The sequence below is a fragment of the Paroedura picta genome, chromosome 13, assembly GCF_049243985.1.
Source record: "Paroedura picta isolate Pp20150507F chromosome 13, Ppicta_v3.0, whole genome shotgun sequence".
NCBI lineage: Eukaryota > Metazoa > Chordata > Lepidosauria > Squamata > Gekkonidae > Paroedura > Paroedura picta.
In genome coordinates, this window is record NC_135381.1 from 24,912,753 (window position 1) to 24,931,834 (window position 19,082).

The 19,082-nt window shown below is 44.1% G+C and overlaps 1 protein-coding gene across 3 annotated transcripts in view; it reads left to right on the forward strand.

Moving 5' to 3' along the window:
- AFF2 (ALF transcription elongation factor 2) overlaps positions 1-19,082 on the forward strand; it is a 417,511-nt gene that overhangs the window by 353,278 nt on the left and 45,151 nt on the right. For all 3 annotated transcript variants that reach the window (XM_077308979.1, XM_077308981.1, XM_077308980.1), the window contains exons 10-12: positions 2,960-3,122; positions 5,458-6,480; positions 10,481-10,605. In XM_077308979.1, the coding sequence (XP_077165094.1) occupies positions 2,960-3,122; positions 5,458-6,480; positions 10,481-10,605 (1,311 nt within the window). The remainder of the gene's footprint in view (positions 1-2,959; positions 3,123-5,457; positions 6,481-10,480; positions 10,606-19,082) is intronic.

Consider the following 19,082-nt stretch of genomic DNA (forward strand, 5'->3'; position numbering starts at 1 on the left):
GCTGATTGTTCAGTTTTCAGGAATCTGGCAAGCTGGTTAAACACTCATCAAGGAGCTCTTGGATGCCTCCCTCCTTTGCACATTCACATTTTCACAGCACAAGAGGGAGCGCACACACAGCCTCAGGATCCCACAAATGACTGTCACTTGCATGATCTTTAAACTGCTCCTGTGGAGCGGTATTAATAAAGCGCTAAGAGGTAAAGGGGAGGAGAGAGGGCGGGCCGAGTCCATGATAAAAACTTGGAGGGCCCAATCAGGAGCCGCATCCGAGCGTCACTCGAGGGCCAAGCAACCAATTGTGCGGCTCCCCATTGGCTGGTCGGCTGGGCCGGCCGGGGAGTTGCCACACCGAGGAAGCTGCCTTCCCCGTGGGTAAGTCCTCTGGTCGCCTTACCCTCACCCTTGGGAAAGGAGCAGGGAGGCTGCGTTGAAGACGTGGCTTTTCTGTTCGTTTCCCGCCCAGGCTCCCTTCACACAGGGGAAAGGAGCAGGGACTCCGCGTCAAAGACGTGGTGGCCCTGCTCCTTTCCCGCCCAGGGTCCCTTCGCCCTCTTTCCCTTGATACATCCACTTACTGGTGTACTGATGAGTGGCTAGAGGCTAATGGAATCACCATCATTTGTTTGCCTGTTATTTAACAGGACACCAAAAGTTCAGGTCACAATATTTTATGGTGTAACTCCATCCCTTCTAATCCCTAGTCACCAAAAGGTAGTTTGAATTAAAATGTTATGCTCCTTTCAGAAGATTTGAACACTAGTTTTGGGGAGTCTCCAAGAGAAAATATTTCCTCTCGGCCAAAAATAGTACATCTCTGGCATGCCCTTGCAATTTTTACTTGATGCAGAGATGGTTTACGCAGGGCCATTTTTTAGATATACGGAGTTTAGGCCATTTGGGACTTGATAGATTATCACCTGCACCTTGAATGGAGCCTAGAAGTCAATAGGGAGCTATTTCAGCAAGCGATAAAACTATTGCTTTAGAAACCCAGTTATTTAAACCATGTTTTTATTCTATAAATAGCAGTGGCTTGCAGGGGAGGGCTGAATAGAAGATGGGCTTCAGTTTGAAAAGGAGATTCCAAGGAGCTTCATTTTGGTGTCGAGTTAGCAAAAACATGAGTGAAAAATAGCTCCAAATAAAGTATCCCCCGGGCATCTCAAGAAAATTGTAATGTGTCCATAGCTTTTTGTGTGTACAACCTGAAGGAGGGGGAAATAACCCATAGTCTTTGTTAAAATTTATTTTAATGTGTTTACACTCAGATATTACAGCTGCCTAATGTCCTTCATTTGAACATAAATTATAAATGTGACGGCCAAAAATAAAATGAAGATGGTGCATTTCAATTGGTAAATTATTTAAATGATAGTTATTTGTTTCTGCAAGCCACACACTAACTGGTTTGGATGTGACAATAATTTACATCTTCTTGGTCCATTTTCTCATAACCCCTGTTTTTCCCCTCCCCCCCCCCCAAAAAAAGCACCAACAAGACTGAAACCAGACCTTCCATGTCCTCAGACCTTCTGAACTGATGCGTTCTCTGTTTCTTTGAAATGGATTTCTCAGGAAAACATAATCAAGGATTTCCATATAGTAGCCTAAACTTTTAGAACAAGCCAAGGTTGAGGACAAGCATTCTAAAATAGGGTAAAAGTTATTTTGAGACTCGGACTTGGTAGACCTGAGGATAGGCCATTTATGGTCTAGGCCCCACATATCTGAGGGACCACTTCCCTATGCCTCCCACAGGGCACTTTACTCAGCAGGTGCAAATCTCCTGGAGCTCCCTGGCCCAAGGGAGGTTTGCCTGGCTTCAGCCAGGGCCAGGGCCTTTTCCATCTTGGCCCCAGACTGGTGGAATGAGCTCCTGGGAGAACTGTGGGCCCTGATAAAACTTCCTCAGTTATGCAGGACCTGTAAATCACTAAGTCTTCAGTTGAGGCCAGGACAGTTAGATCTGGGCCCCTCCCTGAGTGGGGAAGATCTACCCCCCCCATTTTCTCCTGAGGTGAGGGTGGTATGTAGAGTGAGTTGGTGGCATGGGAAGGGTTTTAATGGGTTTTTATTGGGGTTCTACTATGGGGCTTATTTGTTACCTAAATAAATAAATAAACCTAGGACTTTCCGTGTGTCAAGCAGATGCTCTTGCCAGTGAACCACAGCTGCTCCCACACCATAAACTCAGCCCACTAGAGTGTTCATATACAGACCTTTCAAGAGGAGTATAAGACAGAGCCTTGAGGAAACAGCAACCTTGTCAACGTGAGAATAGGCCCTTCATCAGGGCCTCTTATGCACAAATCTGGGATTAACACATTCCCTCTCTTACTTCCACTTATTGCCACCTTCACACTTTTTATATATTTTGTAGGCCACAGAACACAATTGCCAACTGCTCTATTCTCATGATCTACTCTGTTCCCTGAATGAATTTGGTCACCCAAATAGACCTTTCTTGTAGATGGTCAAGCTCTATAAATTGCTTGCACCTAGCAATAATGGTTCTACAGGTATGTAGTGCATTCACTCACATATTGCCTGGCCCAAGACATTTCATGCAAAACCCAAACCAGTTTATAAAGCCAGTCCTGTCTCCCACTTTGGCAATGTGAAAATAGGTTTCCTTTCTGTATAAGCGAAGCTACAAGCAAATCTCTGATTAAAATTTTGGAAGGGACACAGTGGGTTAGGTAATGTTGTTGTAGAGACCACATTTTGCCCACAAGTTACAGGCTGAAAGGACAAATGAGTATGCATGGCAGAGGTGAATTGGTCCCTTCCCCGGGTACTCGTCATAATGTAGCCCATTCACAAAGAGAAGACCATTGTGCTGTCACCACTGATTGAGAATCTGTCTAAAATTGTGGATTAAAATGTAGTTAAGTTACTGAAGACCAAGTCAGGTGAACACATAGACTTAACAGAGATTTGTTTCTCTCCTGTACAGTGGCCTCCCATTGACGACAACACATAACACTGTCTTAGTACATTCCAGCGGAGGCTCAGGGAGCTCCAGTGAATCTGAGAGCAGCTCAGAATCGGATTCAGACAGTGAAACCAGCTCCAGTGACAGTGAATGCAATGAAGAGTCACGCAGTGGAACTCCAGAGGTAAAGCCAAAGGGATTTTGCCTTCTCCTTAGGGGGAGGACTCTGGCTTTTAATGCAGAAGCTGCCAAGTTCAGTCCTCACCTTCTCCATGTGAAAGATCTCAAACTGGTATTGAAAAATCATTCTCTGCCTTAGTGCCTGGAAGCAAAAATGAATGAATTGGGAGGGGTGGGTCCCAGTGAAGAGACAAATATAGAATAGTACAGACGCACTGGGAAACCAATAAGGCAATAAAAAATATCCAAATTGGACTTATACAGAGTCGTCACAACGCCACTAGCTACGTTTAGCTACTGTATGACCTTATACTCTGTCAAGAGATTTCTTAATAAGTTGAAGTTGGTCCTTAAATATAAAAACCGTCCCTTGAAAAAGCTCTAAGGCGAAACGCGTCAGGACTTGTATGAAATAAGAATTAAATAATAACTGAAACTGAAGAGAGACGACTCTGTATAAGTCCAATTTGGATATTTTGTATTGCCTTATTGGTTTCCCAGTGCATTAGTGCCTGGAAGGCAGCTGCTAGTCAGAGCACACAGTGCTGAGTTAGATGGAAGAGTCATCTGGCTTGCTAAAAACACTTTCAATACTATCTCTTCTCTGACGCCAACCAGTTAGCATTGGTTTTGCAATGGAATATCTCCCTGCTTATTTGAAATGCAGAACTTGAGAGTTTTTGAAGAAGTAATGCAGTCCGCTTGCTTACGAATTGATCAGAGAGGCAGGGGGTGGGTGGTGGCTGGGGAGGAAATATAGTCTGACCAGTGTTGTCATTCATTCCAGGTGCCAGAAAAAACAGGGGCAAGGCTGTTTTTGTTCCCTAGGCAGTATTTCTTTTAGCTGCTCCCTTTGGGTGAATAGAAATGTTTTTATTACGGGTTCTTTTTCCAAGGCCACTGGACTCTATCCCCTTCACTACGTCCTAGGACTTTAAGAACCTGGCCCATTTTTTATTTCAACAGTTGGCAACCCTACGTTCATGTAAACATTATTTATGTTCGCCATTCCAGACAGAAGGTTGCTGGACTTCTCGTGGTTATTTTTATACAGAGCATCACTTCCTGACTGTTTCTTCTACCACAAGATGACCTTCTTGATTCACAGTCAGTGCCCAGTGGAGCACTGCATTTAATTATTCTGGGCATCTCATAAATATCTATTCAATATCTGGAACAGATATTTAGGGATCATACTGCCAGTTATTTGTTCCACATTATTTGAAACAAAAATCTACCAACAGTTGCATTGTGGAATGTTTTGCAGTGGACGTACAAGCAGCTGTAGACATTTTGTTGTATCACCAACAATTATCCCATCTCTCAAGACAATATTTTTGAATCCATACAGATTTAGGTACCAATGCTCTTGTCCTCTTAAAGCATTTGTTTAGGACTGCTTCATATTATTCAACTCAAGCGTGGTTTATAGAATTTGGGAAATTGCTACTTGGATAATAATCTCAGCCTATTACATGAGAGTTAGTGAAGAAAGATTTTATGGATTACCATGCAGTGAAATGGCAATCATTATTGATCATGCTTTGGTGTGATTATTTATTTATCCATTTATTCATAACGTTTATGTCTTGCATTCTCTGCAGTGCATTTGAGGCAGCTTGAAGCATAAATGTATTTATTACATGTACATTAAATGTATTTATATCCCGTCTTTCCCACTACCCCCATCACTACAATAACAGAGCATTGGCTTTATTGTCACAATATATAATTGCAGAGTTAATAACACTTTATTGTTATATATTGCAGAAATCTCTTGAAATCTCCAAAGTAAAACTACAGTTACAATAAAATTATATTAAACAATCAAAAGTGCCTCTTGTAAAGTGTTTTGATACAAAAAAAAGGGGCTTGTGCCTTATGTCTAAAAGAAGACAAAGGGATTGCTAGCTGAACAGTAGGCAGTTCCATGGTATGGTGACCATCACTGCAAAAACCCTGCTCTTCCCCAGTGTATAAAATTTGTAGGAAAAAACAGGGGTTTGGCCATCATGTTTATAAGGATTAGCAGAGGGGGACACGTGGAAGGAGATATTCATTCAAGTGTATGGGATCAAGCCCATGCAGGTTTCAGAATGATGTACCCCATTCCATTGTTATTTGAGTTCTAAAATCAATATGTAATTTCTTAGCATTCCTTCTTTTTCACTGGTATATAAAGACCTTGGAGAAAATATTTTTTTTAAGTTCGCTCATCCATCCATAGTGCAGTGTGGTAAGCAGTGGCCATTGTTTGAGCGAAGCAGAAGTAAGTGTTGGGAGTACAATATTCATTTAATTTTTAAAGGGTTGTTTGTTTGTCGTTTCTCCTCCTGCAGCCTGAACCCCCTTCCGCTAACAAATGGCAGCTGGATAAATGGTTGAACAAAGTCAACCCCCACAACAAGACCATCATCAGCAACCAGCATGAGAGCCACAGTGAGAACAGCTCACAATCTCAGAGCAACCCGCTGCTTGAAGGACAGAACAAAGGGAAGCTGAGCAGCAGCCTGGCCCTGGCTGAGTCCAAAGACAGGGCACTGCGTAGTCCTATCCGTGAGAAAGCCAAACCCCGGGTTGCCCAGAAAGCTCCAGTAGAAACAAAAAGTTCAAAGCAGAAATCACCAGCTCACAATGAACCCCTCTCCCAAAGGACTACCGGGAAAAAACAACCCAAAAAAGTAGAAAGGACTTCCAGCGCCGAAGAGTACAATTGGTCCAAACCAAATAATACTAGCAGCACACCCAAAGAGAAGGAAACACAAGAGTCCCAAGAACAGCCAAAAGTTCGCACTAAGGTAACCACTGGGAAGACCGCTCCTAGGAAAGAACCAAGGACAAGTGTGGGGCCTGTTCCTGAGAAGAAGAAGTACAGAGGCCCCAGCAAAACTGTTCCCAAATCACGAGAATTTGTGGAAACAGATTCGTCCACCTCTGATTCAAACACTGACCAGGAAGAGGGCCTACAGGCCAAAAGCTTGCAGGCCTCCAGTGGCCCTGATAATAGTGTTAAAGCCAAGGACTCCAGCAGTAACATCCTCAGCGTAAGTAGCTTGACGAGCAACAGTAGCAATATCTCCATTGACCAAAACATTAATGATTTAGAGGAGCAGCTTTTCTCACCTATCCCAATTGTGCAGAGTGAACCTCTTTCCCCACTCAAAGAGTTTGAAGAGGTCAAATACCTTTGGGTGAAAATAGACCTGAGTTTACTCTCTCGGATCCCTGGACAAGACCCCTTTGAGAGCACACCGGGGAAAGTGGAGTCCCGGGAGGTTAATACAAGGCACAGGCGACAGTCCCGAGAATCCCCGACACCAGCTGCAGAAAAAACGTCCACTAAATCAAAAAGGAAGCACAAGGTAATCCATCTTTTTGTAGAGGATGGGGAACTGTTTGGTTGTTATCTCTCAGGAAAGCAAGGATGTCAGGTTTGCTTGCTTGGCCTTTTTAGTCTGCTTCTGGAAAACTCTTCCTATAGAGGAAAGATATACACGGATGGAAGTGAATCAGTAATTCCCAAACCATGCTGGGGCTATTATGCGGAAGGGAAAGGCTTGTATGCTGTGAGAGAAATTCTTTACAAAATGGAAGAATCCTTTCCATCCAGGGATGCCACCAACTGAGCAGGCTGCCTATTGTTTTCTGAAGATTGTTGTCTTTTTCCCTATTAGATCACTAGGAGCAGCTAATTCTGCTGCATCTCTGCCTCAAGGAGAGGGATGCTGCTGAATTTTTTTTTAACTCAAGCATTTTGACATGGAACTCCTTGTTTCATTTCCGCTTCTCCTTTGTGTGAATCGAACCAGTGAGCCTTTGGTTGGCATTTTCTACTCCTTCATACTAGTTTTCCCCATTGAAATTAACACCTTTTTAAAACTCAGGATGGATATAAATGGTAGAGAACTTCTAAATCAGGGGTAGTCAAACTGTGGCCCTCCAGATGTCCATGGACTACAATTCCCAGGAGCCCCTGCCAGCGAATGGTGGCAGGGGCTCCTGGGAATTGTAGTCCATGGACATCTGGAGGGCCGCAGTTTGACTACCCCTGTTCTAAATGATACCCAAAAAAAAAAAGCCATAAAGGCAACAAATGAATCAAAACACCAGGAATGAGAAAGGGAAAGCTTACATCCAAAAAACAAAGCAAAAATTGTGTATTTGTAGATCCTGCTTTGAGCCTGATGAGAGCTTAACCATTTTCATAGGCCACTATCCACTGCATCTGTGCATGAATCACTGTTTCCAGTTAGGAGGTGACTCAGACTCTGGTGGTGAGCTCCTTTGAAAACAGATTAATGACTCCCACATACTCTAAACTCTTTCAGCTGCAAGAGTAAATGCTACCCATTTTAATTCAGTTTATTTGGGTAAGGCTATGCTGTCAAAAGAGCCTCTTATGGAGCAGAGTGGTAAGGCAGCCATCTGAAAGCTTTGCCCATGAGGCTGGGAGTTCGATCCCAGCAGCAGCCGGCTCAAGGTTGACTCAGCCTTCCATCCTTCCAAGGTCAGTAAAATGAGTACCCAGCTTGCTGGGGGGTAAACGGTAATGACTGGGGAAGGCACTGGCAAACCACCCCTTATTGAGTCTGCCATGAAAACGCTAGAGGGCGTCATCCTAAGGGTCAGACATGACTCGGTGCTTGCACAGGGGATACCTTTACCTTTACCTTATGCTGTCTAAATTGTAAGGCCAGAAATTTTAATACCAGTAAAAAAGCATACAGAAAGATTTTAGATTGTGATTCTTTGTTCTGTGTTTGCTAAAGATAATTAGTATGCATTTCAGAAACAGAAAGAACATTTGAGATACAATAATTGTCCAAGTTTCCCTTTTTTGCCACTTCTGCTTCCCAATACATGTTCAAAGATATCCAGCATCACAACTAGGCCACAACAATCAGGGGTTCACAGTCCTCACACTATATAGTTCACTCAGTGAAGAACATTTAGCATGAGTAGTAGCAGCCTTATAAAATGACTGTGATGACAAGTATAGGCAGTGGTCTCCCTTTTCATGCACAGAATCTATAGTCTAGAACAGTGGCCCCAAACCTTTGTAACGCTGGGGATCGCCTGCAGGGGTGGGGGGAGACGGCGGCTCGGAAGCCATGCATGGGCGGCGGTTCTGTGCAAACTTGCATGCACGGAGTTGCCTCGCATGCGCGTTTGCTTCTGCCGGCGGGCCGCAAACACACATGTGTGGCAGCTCTGCGCAAACACGTATGCACGGGGCTGCGGGCATGCCAGTGGCCATGTCTCCCTCTCCCCCCCCCCCACAGCAAGAAGCTTGCCGGGCCGCAAGCGAATCAGCTGCCGAAGCAGCCGATTCGCTCAAGGCCCGGCAAGCTTCTCGCTGCAGGAGGGGGGGAAGGGTGGCGTGGCTGGCAACGGACCAGTGCCGAGACCCCCGGTCTAGAATAACTGGACATTTTTCCAGGTTTATGAACTTGTTTGGAGTGAAATTTGGGAGGTTGGAGGGGAGCATAATGAAAGAGAGGGGGTTGTGTAGTACCCTTCTTGGGTTGAGATTGTTACGACATCTTTGTTAGATGGCCTGTTTTTACTACCTGGAGCATGGTCCAGATTTACTGCAGACTTAAACAGGCATGCCTCCATTAAAGTCAACAGACTGTGCTTGTTGCAGTTACTGATTTCTGCCTTTTAATGTACATTGGGAAATGTGGGTTTTGTTCCATAAACAAATATGATTTATCAAAATGCTATTCAGTAACTTCGCATCCACTTTTTGCAACAGCTTCCTGTAAAGAGACAATGCTTTATTATGTGCTTTATGTTATTTATGCCCATGGGGATCCTATCATGGAATATGACAGCATGCTTCAAATTAAATGTGTTTTTTAAAAAAGGGAACATAGGATTTATATAAAAATGAATATTTGCTGTGTCAGACTGGGACTTCTTGAATGGGAAATGGCTTTGCTTCTACTTCTGGTCAGAGTAAAAATGGTTTCAAGATGTTTTTAATGAAGAAGAGGATGTTATCAATCTCAGCAAATGCAACATATGCCATTGGTGCCACTTGTGGGCTACAAATGCTAACTTTAATGCCAGAGACAAGGTAGTGAATCCAGCCCGAATGCAGATGTAGCCCCTGTGCTAATAATGGAACTGGAAGAATCTGCCAGTCATCCTTCCTAGAGCAAAATTACATGTTAGGTGTAATTCTCTGATTATTTTTCCTGATGTTTTTAAAGAGAATGCAGCTGCAGGAACTGCAAGTTGAAGGGGGGGGGGGGGACTGAGGCCAGGGAAGGGGACTGATTACTCCTTTCCCTCTTTTTAATTCTCCAGCAGAATTCATCACCCCAAAGAGCCTTTTGGCCTCCCCCTCCCACTTGTGCAGGATTATGGGCACACTTATTTTCCCCCGTGATAGGTAAGACAGGGGAGAGGAGGTGATTTTCATCAAGAAAAAGCATGACGGAAGGGAGTTCAGTAGCTTCCTCCCTCCTACATTACGTGCTAGCCATTTAAAAAACAGCCCCTGGGATTCTATTTTGTTTTGTTAAACAAATTACATGTCTTTCCACCCTGTTTCAGAGAACCAGGCTGGGCTGATGAGAATGTCAGTAGAATCCCTAGTGATGGCGTCTACTCATGCTGCATTGCCCACTGCCCAACACGCACATGCTGCTGTGGCATTTGTTGGGCCTTCTGCAAGACGTCTGCCAGGTTTTCCCCAGCTCTGCTCCGCAGTTTCCCAAACCTGCTTTGATAACAGTCTGAAACACCCTCATAGCAGGTTTGGGGAGAACATGCATGAGAAGCTGCAGATTTCCACACCTCTCTGCCCACATCCATCAGCATCTCCTCCCCATTATGTACCACTACCACTGAGTCCTTTTTGCCTGCTGCTTTAAAAAAAAAAGCCTATCTGAGTCCCATCTGAGTCAAGGGATGGAACAGGGGAGCAAAGAGGCTGCATAGCTGCTGTAGGTGCCATTGCAATCACAATGGCTGTGACAGTAAACCAGGGAGCAGACACTAAGTCAAGGCTAGCGTGGGAACGAGCAATTCTGTGATCAGTTCATTGCCTCTCCAGGCCATGGTCCAAAGCAACATAGAACATTTACTGCTGAACTGCAGGCCCGGTATGATAGAACTACTCAGGAGAGGTACTGGGAAACCATGTTCAAAAACAGAAATCCTCGTCAAACTAAACAAAAACGCAGCTGAATCTGCCTGGCTAATTTTGGCTCAACCCAGGCTGCAATTACTTGGAGGGACATACACTGTGATTGTTTTTTTCTTTAATCATCTGCAATGGCAGGGAAAGCTAGTGAGATGAGACACGGGGTTTTTAAAGCCATAATTTTCTGGTGTCTGTTGTTGTTGAAGCCGTCTGAGAATTTGGACGCATTTGGAGAAAACAAGAAGCAACGCCTGGAGGAATCGTCTATGTCTTGTCTGCTTCCGCCCTGCATCTCTCCAATACCCAATCACAGACTAGCCAACTCAAAAGAGTAAGTTATCTCCTGGATATTAAAATGATCAATAATGGGACTCTTCAAAATGACATGCTGCAGAGAGGCTCCCTGTAGTCAAAGAGACATTATAGTCCCTTTATGAGTCACACAGCCCTTTTGCAGCCACGGTGGACTTTTTAAATAAATAAAATATGATTTCTGTGCTTTATCAGTAACAGGTACTTCATACAGGTAAACATTTGTCATTCCAATCAGAACATTAAGAGAAGGGCCATTTAAATCCCACAGAATCCATTCATAGCTGGTTGGGTTCTCATCTCTATAGGAATCTACAAGAGTTCTGCAAATAACCCCACATAGTGTTTTATGCAGTCTTTCTGTTGGACCAACCATTCTCTTGCATGGTTGTTGTAAGGATAAAATGAGGAAGAGAAGACCATGTATGCTGCCTTGAATGTTCTCTAGAAGGACAGCATAGTTATTTTCTAAATGAATATAGTGTTCTGAGTTTCATAGAGAAAAGGTACTTGGTGGATTAATGGAAGCTGTAAGTTAACATGGATGTTGTTCCCAAGAGGCATGCAGTTAGAATTTGATATCCTGAAGGTACTACCTGCCATTGTTCTGTGATGAGCTCTTTTTAGGCCAGGGGTAGTCCACCTGTGGTCCTCCAGATGTCCATGGACTTCAATTCCCATGAGCCCCTGCCAGCAAACGCTGGCAGGGGCTCATGGGAATTGATGTCCATGGACATCTGGAGGACCACAGGTGGACTACCCCTCTTTTAGGCTTTTAGCTCCTGCCTTTGGTATGGATTAGTATTCCATTACAGATGACAGGCCCATGTGGGCGCACGCATCTGACCCCACCTGGTGCCATTGCTTGGCCATCTGGCAGGACAACTGCATGAAGGAAATGGCTACACAAACTCTCCCTTCCCATGGTTAGCAGCATTTGTAACGCAGCACCAGCAATCCCAGTGGGACTGTGTCCTCCACGTGGTTGCACCCTGCAGATGTGCCAGTGCACCTTGCACTGCAGTGCCAGTGTGGTGTAGTGATTAAAAGTGGTGGCTTCTAATCTGGCAAGCGGGGTTTGATTGTCTGCTCCACATGGAGCCAGCCTGGTCACCCTGGGCTCATCACTACCCTGATAGTGCTGTTGTGACTAAGCAGTTCTGATAGAGCTCTCTCAGCCCCACCTACCTCACAGGGTGTCTGTTGTGAGGAGAGGAAGGAAAGGCGATTGCAAGCCGCTTTGAGACTTCTTTGGGAAGTGAAAAGCAGGGTATAAAACCAACTCTTCTTCACATATTCAGAAATGTACATTCTGATGAATATCCTTTTTCCCCTTCCTATTGGACAGTGAGATTCCGAAAGAAATAGCTAGATCATCTGAAATGGCCAATCTGGCAATCAGTGGCAAATTTTAGTTTTGCACAATTGGAATAAACTGTTATTTGCCATTGCCAGCTGGAAACTCACTTTGTTTGCTTGTATCATGGCTGTGATCAATTATCTGCCTGCTGGAGATACTGGGGTCAGTTAAAGAAACAGATGGTAATCAGTCAATCAGTTTACTACAGTCATTGACCAGCAATACAAATATAGATATAAGAAGATATACTTCTGGCATAGTATTTAGGTCTTAAAATTTGAATAAAAACGTAAAAGAAATGCAAAGTCTACAGTATTTTTAGTTAGACTTTCAATGAATATTTATAATTTAATAGGCCTCTGCTGCCAAATGTGATTTCCAGACACTGTGAACCCTCACACAAAATCTAGCTACCTGATGTGAAATCAGATTATTCTTATCCAAAAAAAGGTATTCGAGCCTGGCTTTACTGGAATATCCTGGGAACCTTTCCAGCAAGGGACTAATAATTTCTTGGTAAATTTTCCTAAAGAAAAGGAACGCTATGTATGTGGCTAGAGCATTTTATTTATTTGTTTGTTTATTTATTTATATTTATATACCACCCTCCCTCGAAGGCTCAGGGCGGTTTACAGGGAACAGGAAACAGGTACAGATAACATGAGGTAACACATGTGACAACAGCAATAACAGTTGTTGTTGTTGTTATGTGCGAAGTCGTGTCCGACCAATCGCGACCCCATGGACAATGATCCTCCAGGCCTTCCTGTCCTCTACCATTCCCTGGAGTCCATTTAAGTTTGCAATAACAGTACAGCAACAATAACCCCAACATGATAACAGCAATAATAATACAATAGAACTGCAAAGGAGCCTCAGCTCAACTCTTACTGGGACCCAGAGCGTTAGGCAGATTAGTGGCAGTCATAATAGGAGGCGAGGGGGGGGGCTGAGGGCCAATTGGAAGCGATGGTCCAGGTCAACCTCAACCAAATGCCTGGTGGAGGAGCTCCCTTTTTCAGGCCCTGCGGAACTGTTTGGGTTCCATCAGGGCCCTGATCTCTGAGAGCTCATTCCACCAGGTGGGGGCCAGAATGGAGAAAGCTCTGGCCCTGGTTGAGGTCAAGCAGGTTTCTTTGGGACCAGGGACCACTAGGAGGTTGTAGAGATATCCAGTGAAATTAATTGGTAGTAGAATAGTACGAACTTAAGCAGCTACCTAATGCTGAGTCAGAACTTTGGTCCATATAACTCAGTCCTCTACTGTGATGTGGTGACAGCCCCCCCCCGCCACATCTGTTACTTTTTCCTTGGAGATGCTAAGGAATAAACCTAGAATAAGTCACATGCAAAGCATGTGCTTTGCCACTGAATGAATAACATACAAAACTGGCCACAGGATAAGATGATGGAATACTAGACAGATTTTTTTTCTCAGAATCTTAAACATGAAGTGCAGTCATAGCCAGAGTTGTACCTTTCCTTCCGTTGAAGACAGTAGACTTAGACTGAGGGAACTGCTTAAGTGTCGGCAGAGTTTTAATATGCATAGAGAGTAGGGCACCAAGCTGCTTCAAGAATAAAGTACTTTTTATTAAGAAGATAAACTATATATATAGAGAGAGAGAGACCTACAGTCTAACTGTTGTCGGTAGTCTTCTGATCAATAACTGTTCTGGAGGCAAGCAGGAAAAAGTGTACTCAAACAAGCAGGAAGTCTCCTGTTGATCCAATCATGACACTGGAGGAGATAACTTGAAAATCATTGGGAAGTTCCTATCCTATCTATGCTAAATATCCCTCTCCACTGATGCCCCCTGCAGGACACCCTTTATATTCTGCTCCATTCTGCACACTGTATTCTGCACACTGCACACTTTCTTATTCCAAAATTAAGATGGCACTGTTAACCATGGTAAGCTAAGTGGAACCACAATGTATACAGGAAGTTTGCTTGAAAGACTAGTTGCTGCTGGAAATGTGAATGGAAGAGTTCTTGCCTCCATTCCCTGCTATTATCATGTTCTCAGCTGCATCTGCCTGGCCATTGCTGAAAATAAATCTCCTCTCTGATTTTATATTAAAACTAACAGATAAGCCCATTGTATGAAAAATACAAGTTTTAGTGGCAGGCCCCACCAGCAGTGCGCTGGTGGCCACGGGGGGAGGGTGCAAGTATTCCCCGTGCTGTGGCCGGCCCCCTACAGAGACCAGAGTGGCAACAAGGAGAGAGCCGTGAGGCGTTGGAAGTAGGGGAGGTGGCAGCCATTCCCCCCCCAATGCCGTTATGCGCGGTAGGCCAGCAGAATGTGGCAGAGGGAGGCTCATTTGGTAGTGGGTGGACAGTGCAGCTATGTCCCCCCCCCTTCCCTGCTATGTATGGTAACCCGGAGGAGTGTGGCAGAGGGAGGCAAGGTGGTTTGGGAGCTGTTCATGTTCTCCGTCTGTTGCCATATTTTTTGCGAGTGCTCTCACCAGCCACCGAGCGCAGCAGGCAGACAGATGGGAGCAAGGAGGAGGTAGCGGTGCTGTCAGCACCAAGAGCCCCTAAGGGACCCTCCGTACAAGACAAGGCAGGGCAGGGCAGGCCCCATGGCCCTTGCAGATGTCTGCAGCCATGTCTGACAGCGGAGTGTGGGGCAAAGTGGCTGCATGAGTGAGGCAGCGCAAGCAAGACGGCAAGGGCAAGGACGACGGTTGCAGAAGCGCGTCTTTGAGGAGCAGAGGGCGCCAGGGAGCTCTCTGCAGAGGATAAGGCCAGGAAACCAACATAAGGGCCAGCCAGGCAGCCACGGTCCTGGTTGCAGCCAAAGGTGGGTGCCATACCAACCACAGCTGCTCCAGGACGTCGCAGCGGTGGAGTGGCCACAGTCTTCCTCACCCCCATTTGTAACCTTTTAGACTGGTGCAGAGCGCTGGGCAGGCTGGTGGTCGTGGCCGCTGGAGTCTGTGGACCTTTGTTAGTGGAGTGTGAGTCAAGGAGCAAGCGGCCAGCGAGGGAGGGCAGGAGCTGTAGGGGCGGGCCAATCAGGGTGCGGCCAGCTTTGGCCGTGCCCTGATTGGCCCTATTCCAACGCGGACACCCGAGCCTCTTTCCAACCCCCGGCCAATTTCACAAATATTAAGAGGAACCATGGATAAGGATGAATTACAAATAACATAAAATGGCTCAAAACCCAGTGTGCCTCCTTTCCAGGTTTCCCCCCTTTTCCCCTCAAGTAGCTAATTCTTATTACTACTTATTTCTATAGACATCATCCATAAGGGATCCCCCAGATCTATCCCTTTCTAGATTTGAAAGGACTGATGCTCTTGTGAACTGAGAAATCACCAATTCTTCTGGACTCTTGATTCCAGCAGCAATATTTACATTTAAGTAATCTGGAAATTAACATGTAATAGATGGCTTTATAATTCATTGTGAACCAAAACTGTGCAGTTACTAATCTCTTTTATCATTCTATAATTACTAAATCCTCGTAATGCAAATTAATTAATCAATCCAGATTTACCCTGGTTAAATCCTCTGTTTCTCAAGTGTGAAAATGGGACAGTTAGTTTGTGTGGGGTTAAATGAATTTACAAAGTATGATGGAAATTTCCAGTGTGTCATCCCTTGAAATACTATAAGTTTATCCTTTAACAAAATCTACTAAAAATCTTTCTTTCTTTCTTTCATCAAGCACTGGGGATCTACCCCCAACCTGATGTTTCTTAATTTGAGCTTGTTTTCTAGGTCATTAATTTAATTCCTTAGGGCTCTGCAGCCATTGGTATCCTCTGTTAAAATATAATTGTGTTCATCAATAGTTATTTCCCCTATGCTAGTTTTCCTTTCCCCTGGTCCCAGATGCTTCCAGTTGCCAAGCAAAAAAAAAAAAAATCAACTTTCTTATCTGTTATGTTTAATTGAGACCATGATCACATTACGGATTGCTATTAATACCCTATGAGTTCATGCTTAACCCAATCCAGTTGTTTAAGAATTTAAGTGATACCTGGGGAGTGTGCAATCAAACGCAAATCATACAAATTTCTGGAAAGGTAAAACCAAAAAGCCTAGCCAGTCTATAAAAGCCCGGAGCAAAGAAACAATTTAAGTAATTGCTAGTGACTTCATTGAGGTTATATAATTGGGACTGTGCTGAATCTTGTCTCATAATTTTTTTCAAACCAAAAATAGCAATTGCTAAAAGGATAAAAATATTTCACTATATCTTCTTTAGAGCTGCCAATTCTCCTAGCTGCCACGGTTTTAGTGTTGATATTGTTCTCCTTGTTGTTCCAAAGCACTTAGTGTGGCGTGCTTAGGTGTTCCTTCTTCCATTGTATTGACACAGAATGGGAGGTTGGTGGGACTGACAGAGCGACTACCCCAAGGACACTCAGTGAACTTCAAGGCTGAATGGGATCTGGTCCAAATCTAGTTCTACCTGGTCCTAATTAAATACTACAGAGCCTCTTGTGGCGCAGAGTAGTAAGGCAGCAACATGCTGTCTGAAGCTGTCTGCCCATGAGGTTGGGAGTTCGATCCCAGCAGCCGGCTCAAGGTTGACTCAGCCTTCCATCCTTCCGAGGTCGGTAAAATGAGTACCCAGCTTGCTGGGGGGTAAATGGTAATGACTGGGGAAGGCACTGGCAAACCACCCCGTATTGAGTCTGCCATGAAAACACTGGAGGACGTCACCCCAAGGGTCAGACATGACCCAGTGATTGCACAGGGGATACCTTTACCTTTACCTTTAATTAAATACTCTTATTTAGGGAAGGAAGCATCAGGGGAGGGTTGTTGACTTTACATCCCAAAAGGGGAGTATTTGAACCCTTCCTGTATGGTTCTGCTCATCAATATCATGCTTGGAAGATTGAAGTAGGATCTGAAAGATGCAGGTTTTTTATCCCCACTCTGCCATGGAAGTATGCTGAGTGATTTATTCCTGAATTCAGATGTTCTGGGATAAGATTCCCGGATGAATTAATGGAATGACAGTAGTATCATTTAACAAGCAGTCCTAAAGTGTTTCTTCCATACTGTCTTGAAGAAATAGTTAATAGCGCCTACTTAGAATTTAAATTACGCATATAACTGTGGTTGCCAAAGTACGTACAACAGCTCTTTCTTTGGAAGAAAGGTGAGATAGCTTAAATACCCGATTGGCACAATCTAGAATATAGTGTCTATGTAAAAATTGGCATATCGTCTTAGAAATAAAGTTGGTGTCACCCGATAAACGTATTGAGAGATAGAGAGCATTTGTGGTACTAGAATCGCGTCTCAGGATGGTATTTGTCCTTTTGTATCTATAAGTGCTGCAATTTTCATTATTTCCCAAATTGCCTAATATGATAAAAAGTAACAAAGCTTCATTGAAAGATTTTGGGTTTGTGACCGACAGGCAGACAGACAGACAGACGTGTCATATTAGGGAGAATGGTAATAAAACGCCCATTTGACATCCATGTTTTTTATTTGATAATGGCTGCTATTATACTGTAACTGAAATGGACGCCATTACCATTAAAACTGGTGGGATGATGCAGCAGACCACCAGGTAAGCAATTGAATTTTCCCCGATCGAGAAATCAAGCCGCTTTGCTTTGCTTGTCCCTCTTTGATTTGCTGCCTTGAGGTATTGTAAATCTATAAATGCCTGACACTGACTTAAATTGACTAAGAGGGTAACATAAATTCTTGTTGACTTAATTTGCTATTGAAAATTTGAGTCAATAATTACGAAAAGTAAATGGCTGTAGAATGCAATATTAGTTGTCTGAGGAAAGATTAAAATTCAAGTAATCTTCATTGACTGGACTAAGACAGTAACTAAAGTATTTTTTAAAAATCCATGGCCAATTAAGATGTTAAGGAGCCAGGTGGATCTATTTGGCTTGGGGGGGGGGGGGGGACAGCAGAGGCTTAAACATTTTTTTTAAATATGTTTTCCAAGGACACCCAGCACCAAGTTACATGACAGTGGTGCTCCGAAGGGAGCAGCTCTGTTGCTTGTCGAAGCTGATAGAAGAGACTTTTTTCCTTCCCAGGGTCACCTTGGGGGTGTGTCTTCTGCCCAGAAAAAGCAGAGGGATCCTGAGGCCAATTCCACACAGAGGCAGCAAAAGGTCTGGCCTGTAGTCAAGATAGGAATATTCATGTCCTGCACACATCAGACATCTGCTTGGTTCATGGATTTCTTTAATGGCCAGACTTTAGATCTAGTGTGATCTTCAACCTATACTCTTCCTGATGCAATTCAAGATCTTAGGTGATAAGGAGGAACATTAGGACTGAGGATCCATGGAAGTCACTCTAGTGGGGAACTCATTGAGTTTGTAGCTCAGTAAACTGGAGCCAACTCAACCTGGGAAGCCTTTAGCAGCAGCAGAACAAGCCAAGTTTGATCCTTCCACTACAGTAGGAAGCAATTAGCTTGTGAAGAGTCTTCTTCAATGGGGACTAAGTTTAATTCAAGGCAGTGGTTATCAACTTTAAACTCCTTAACGTCCAGGCCCCACACATGTGAACAACTGGGACTCTTCATGAGCTAATTGCTGTCTTCTTCCACTTTCTAATTCTCTTCCCGTTGGTTGGCCTCTGCTGCAGCCCATTCCTCCTCTATAGTGGATCCTGCCTTGTGGAAAAGGCGCCCTGAGAACATGATAGGAGCACTGTCTTTAGAACTCTTTAGCAGTCATTGTAAGCCTATTTTATTTGTGAGTGCTTTTAATTGGCTTTAAGGTTCTAGAATTGCCTTGGGAATCCATAGATGTCAAAGAAGTCGATAGAGTTTTGTTAATTAATCTTGGAACTGTAAGCCACCTTAAGCCACACAGAAAAATAAGCTGTAAATATCTTCTTAATAACTAATAAAGTCCCAGCTGGTGGAGTTCAGGACAGTCCCTCAACTTCACAAATCTTCAGCCTATTGCAGTTGAGTCTTAGTGTCTTTAAAATTCAGACCAAACTCACAATGTGTTTTACTGCTGCATCGACCACATGCTAGACCTCCCTACCTCTTCACCACTTTGCAATAGAAAACCTTTTACCTGTGCGAAGCAGGAAGGATCAGCAAAACAGGAAAAGCTTGGTAAGGAGCTTTCACAGGGCTCTCCAAAAGGGAAACGTTATTTCCTGTGAC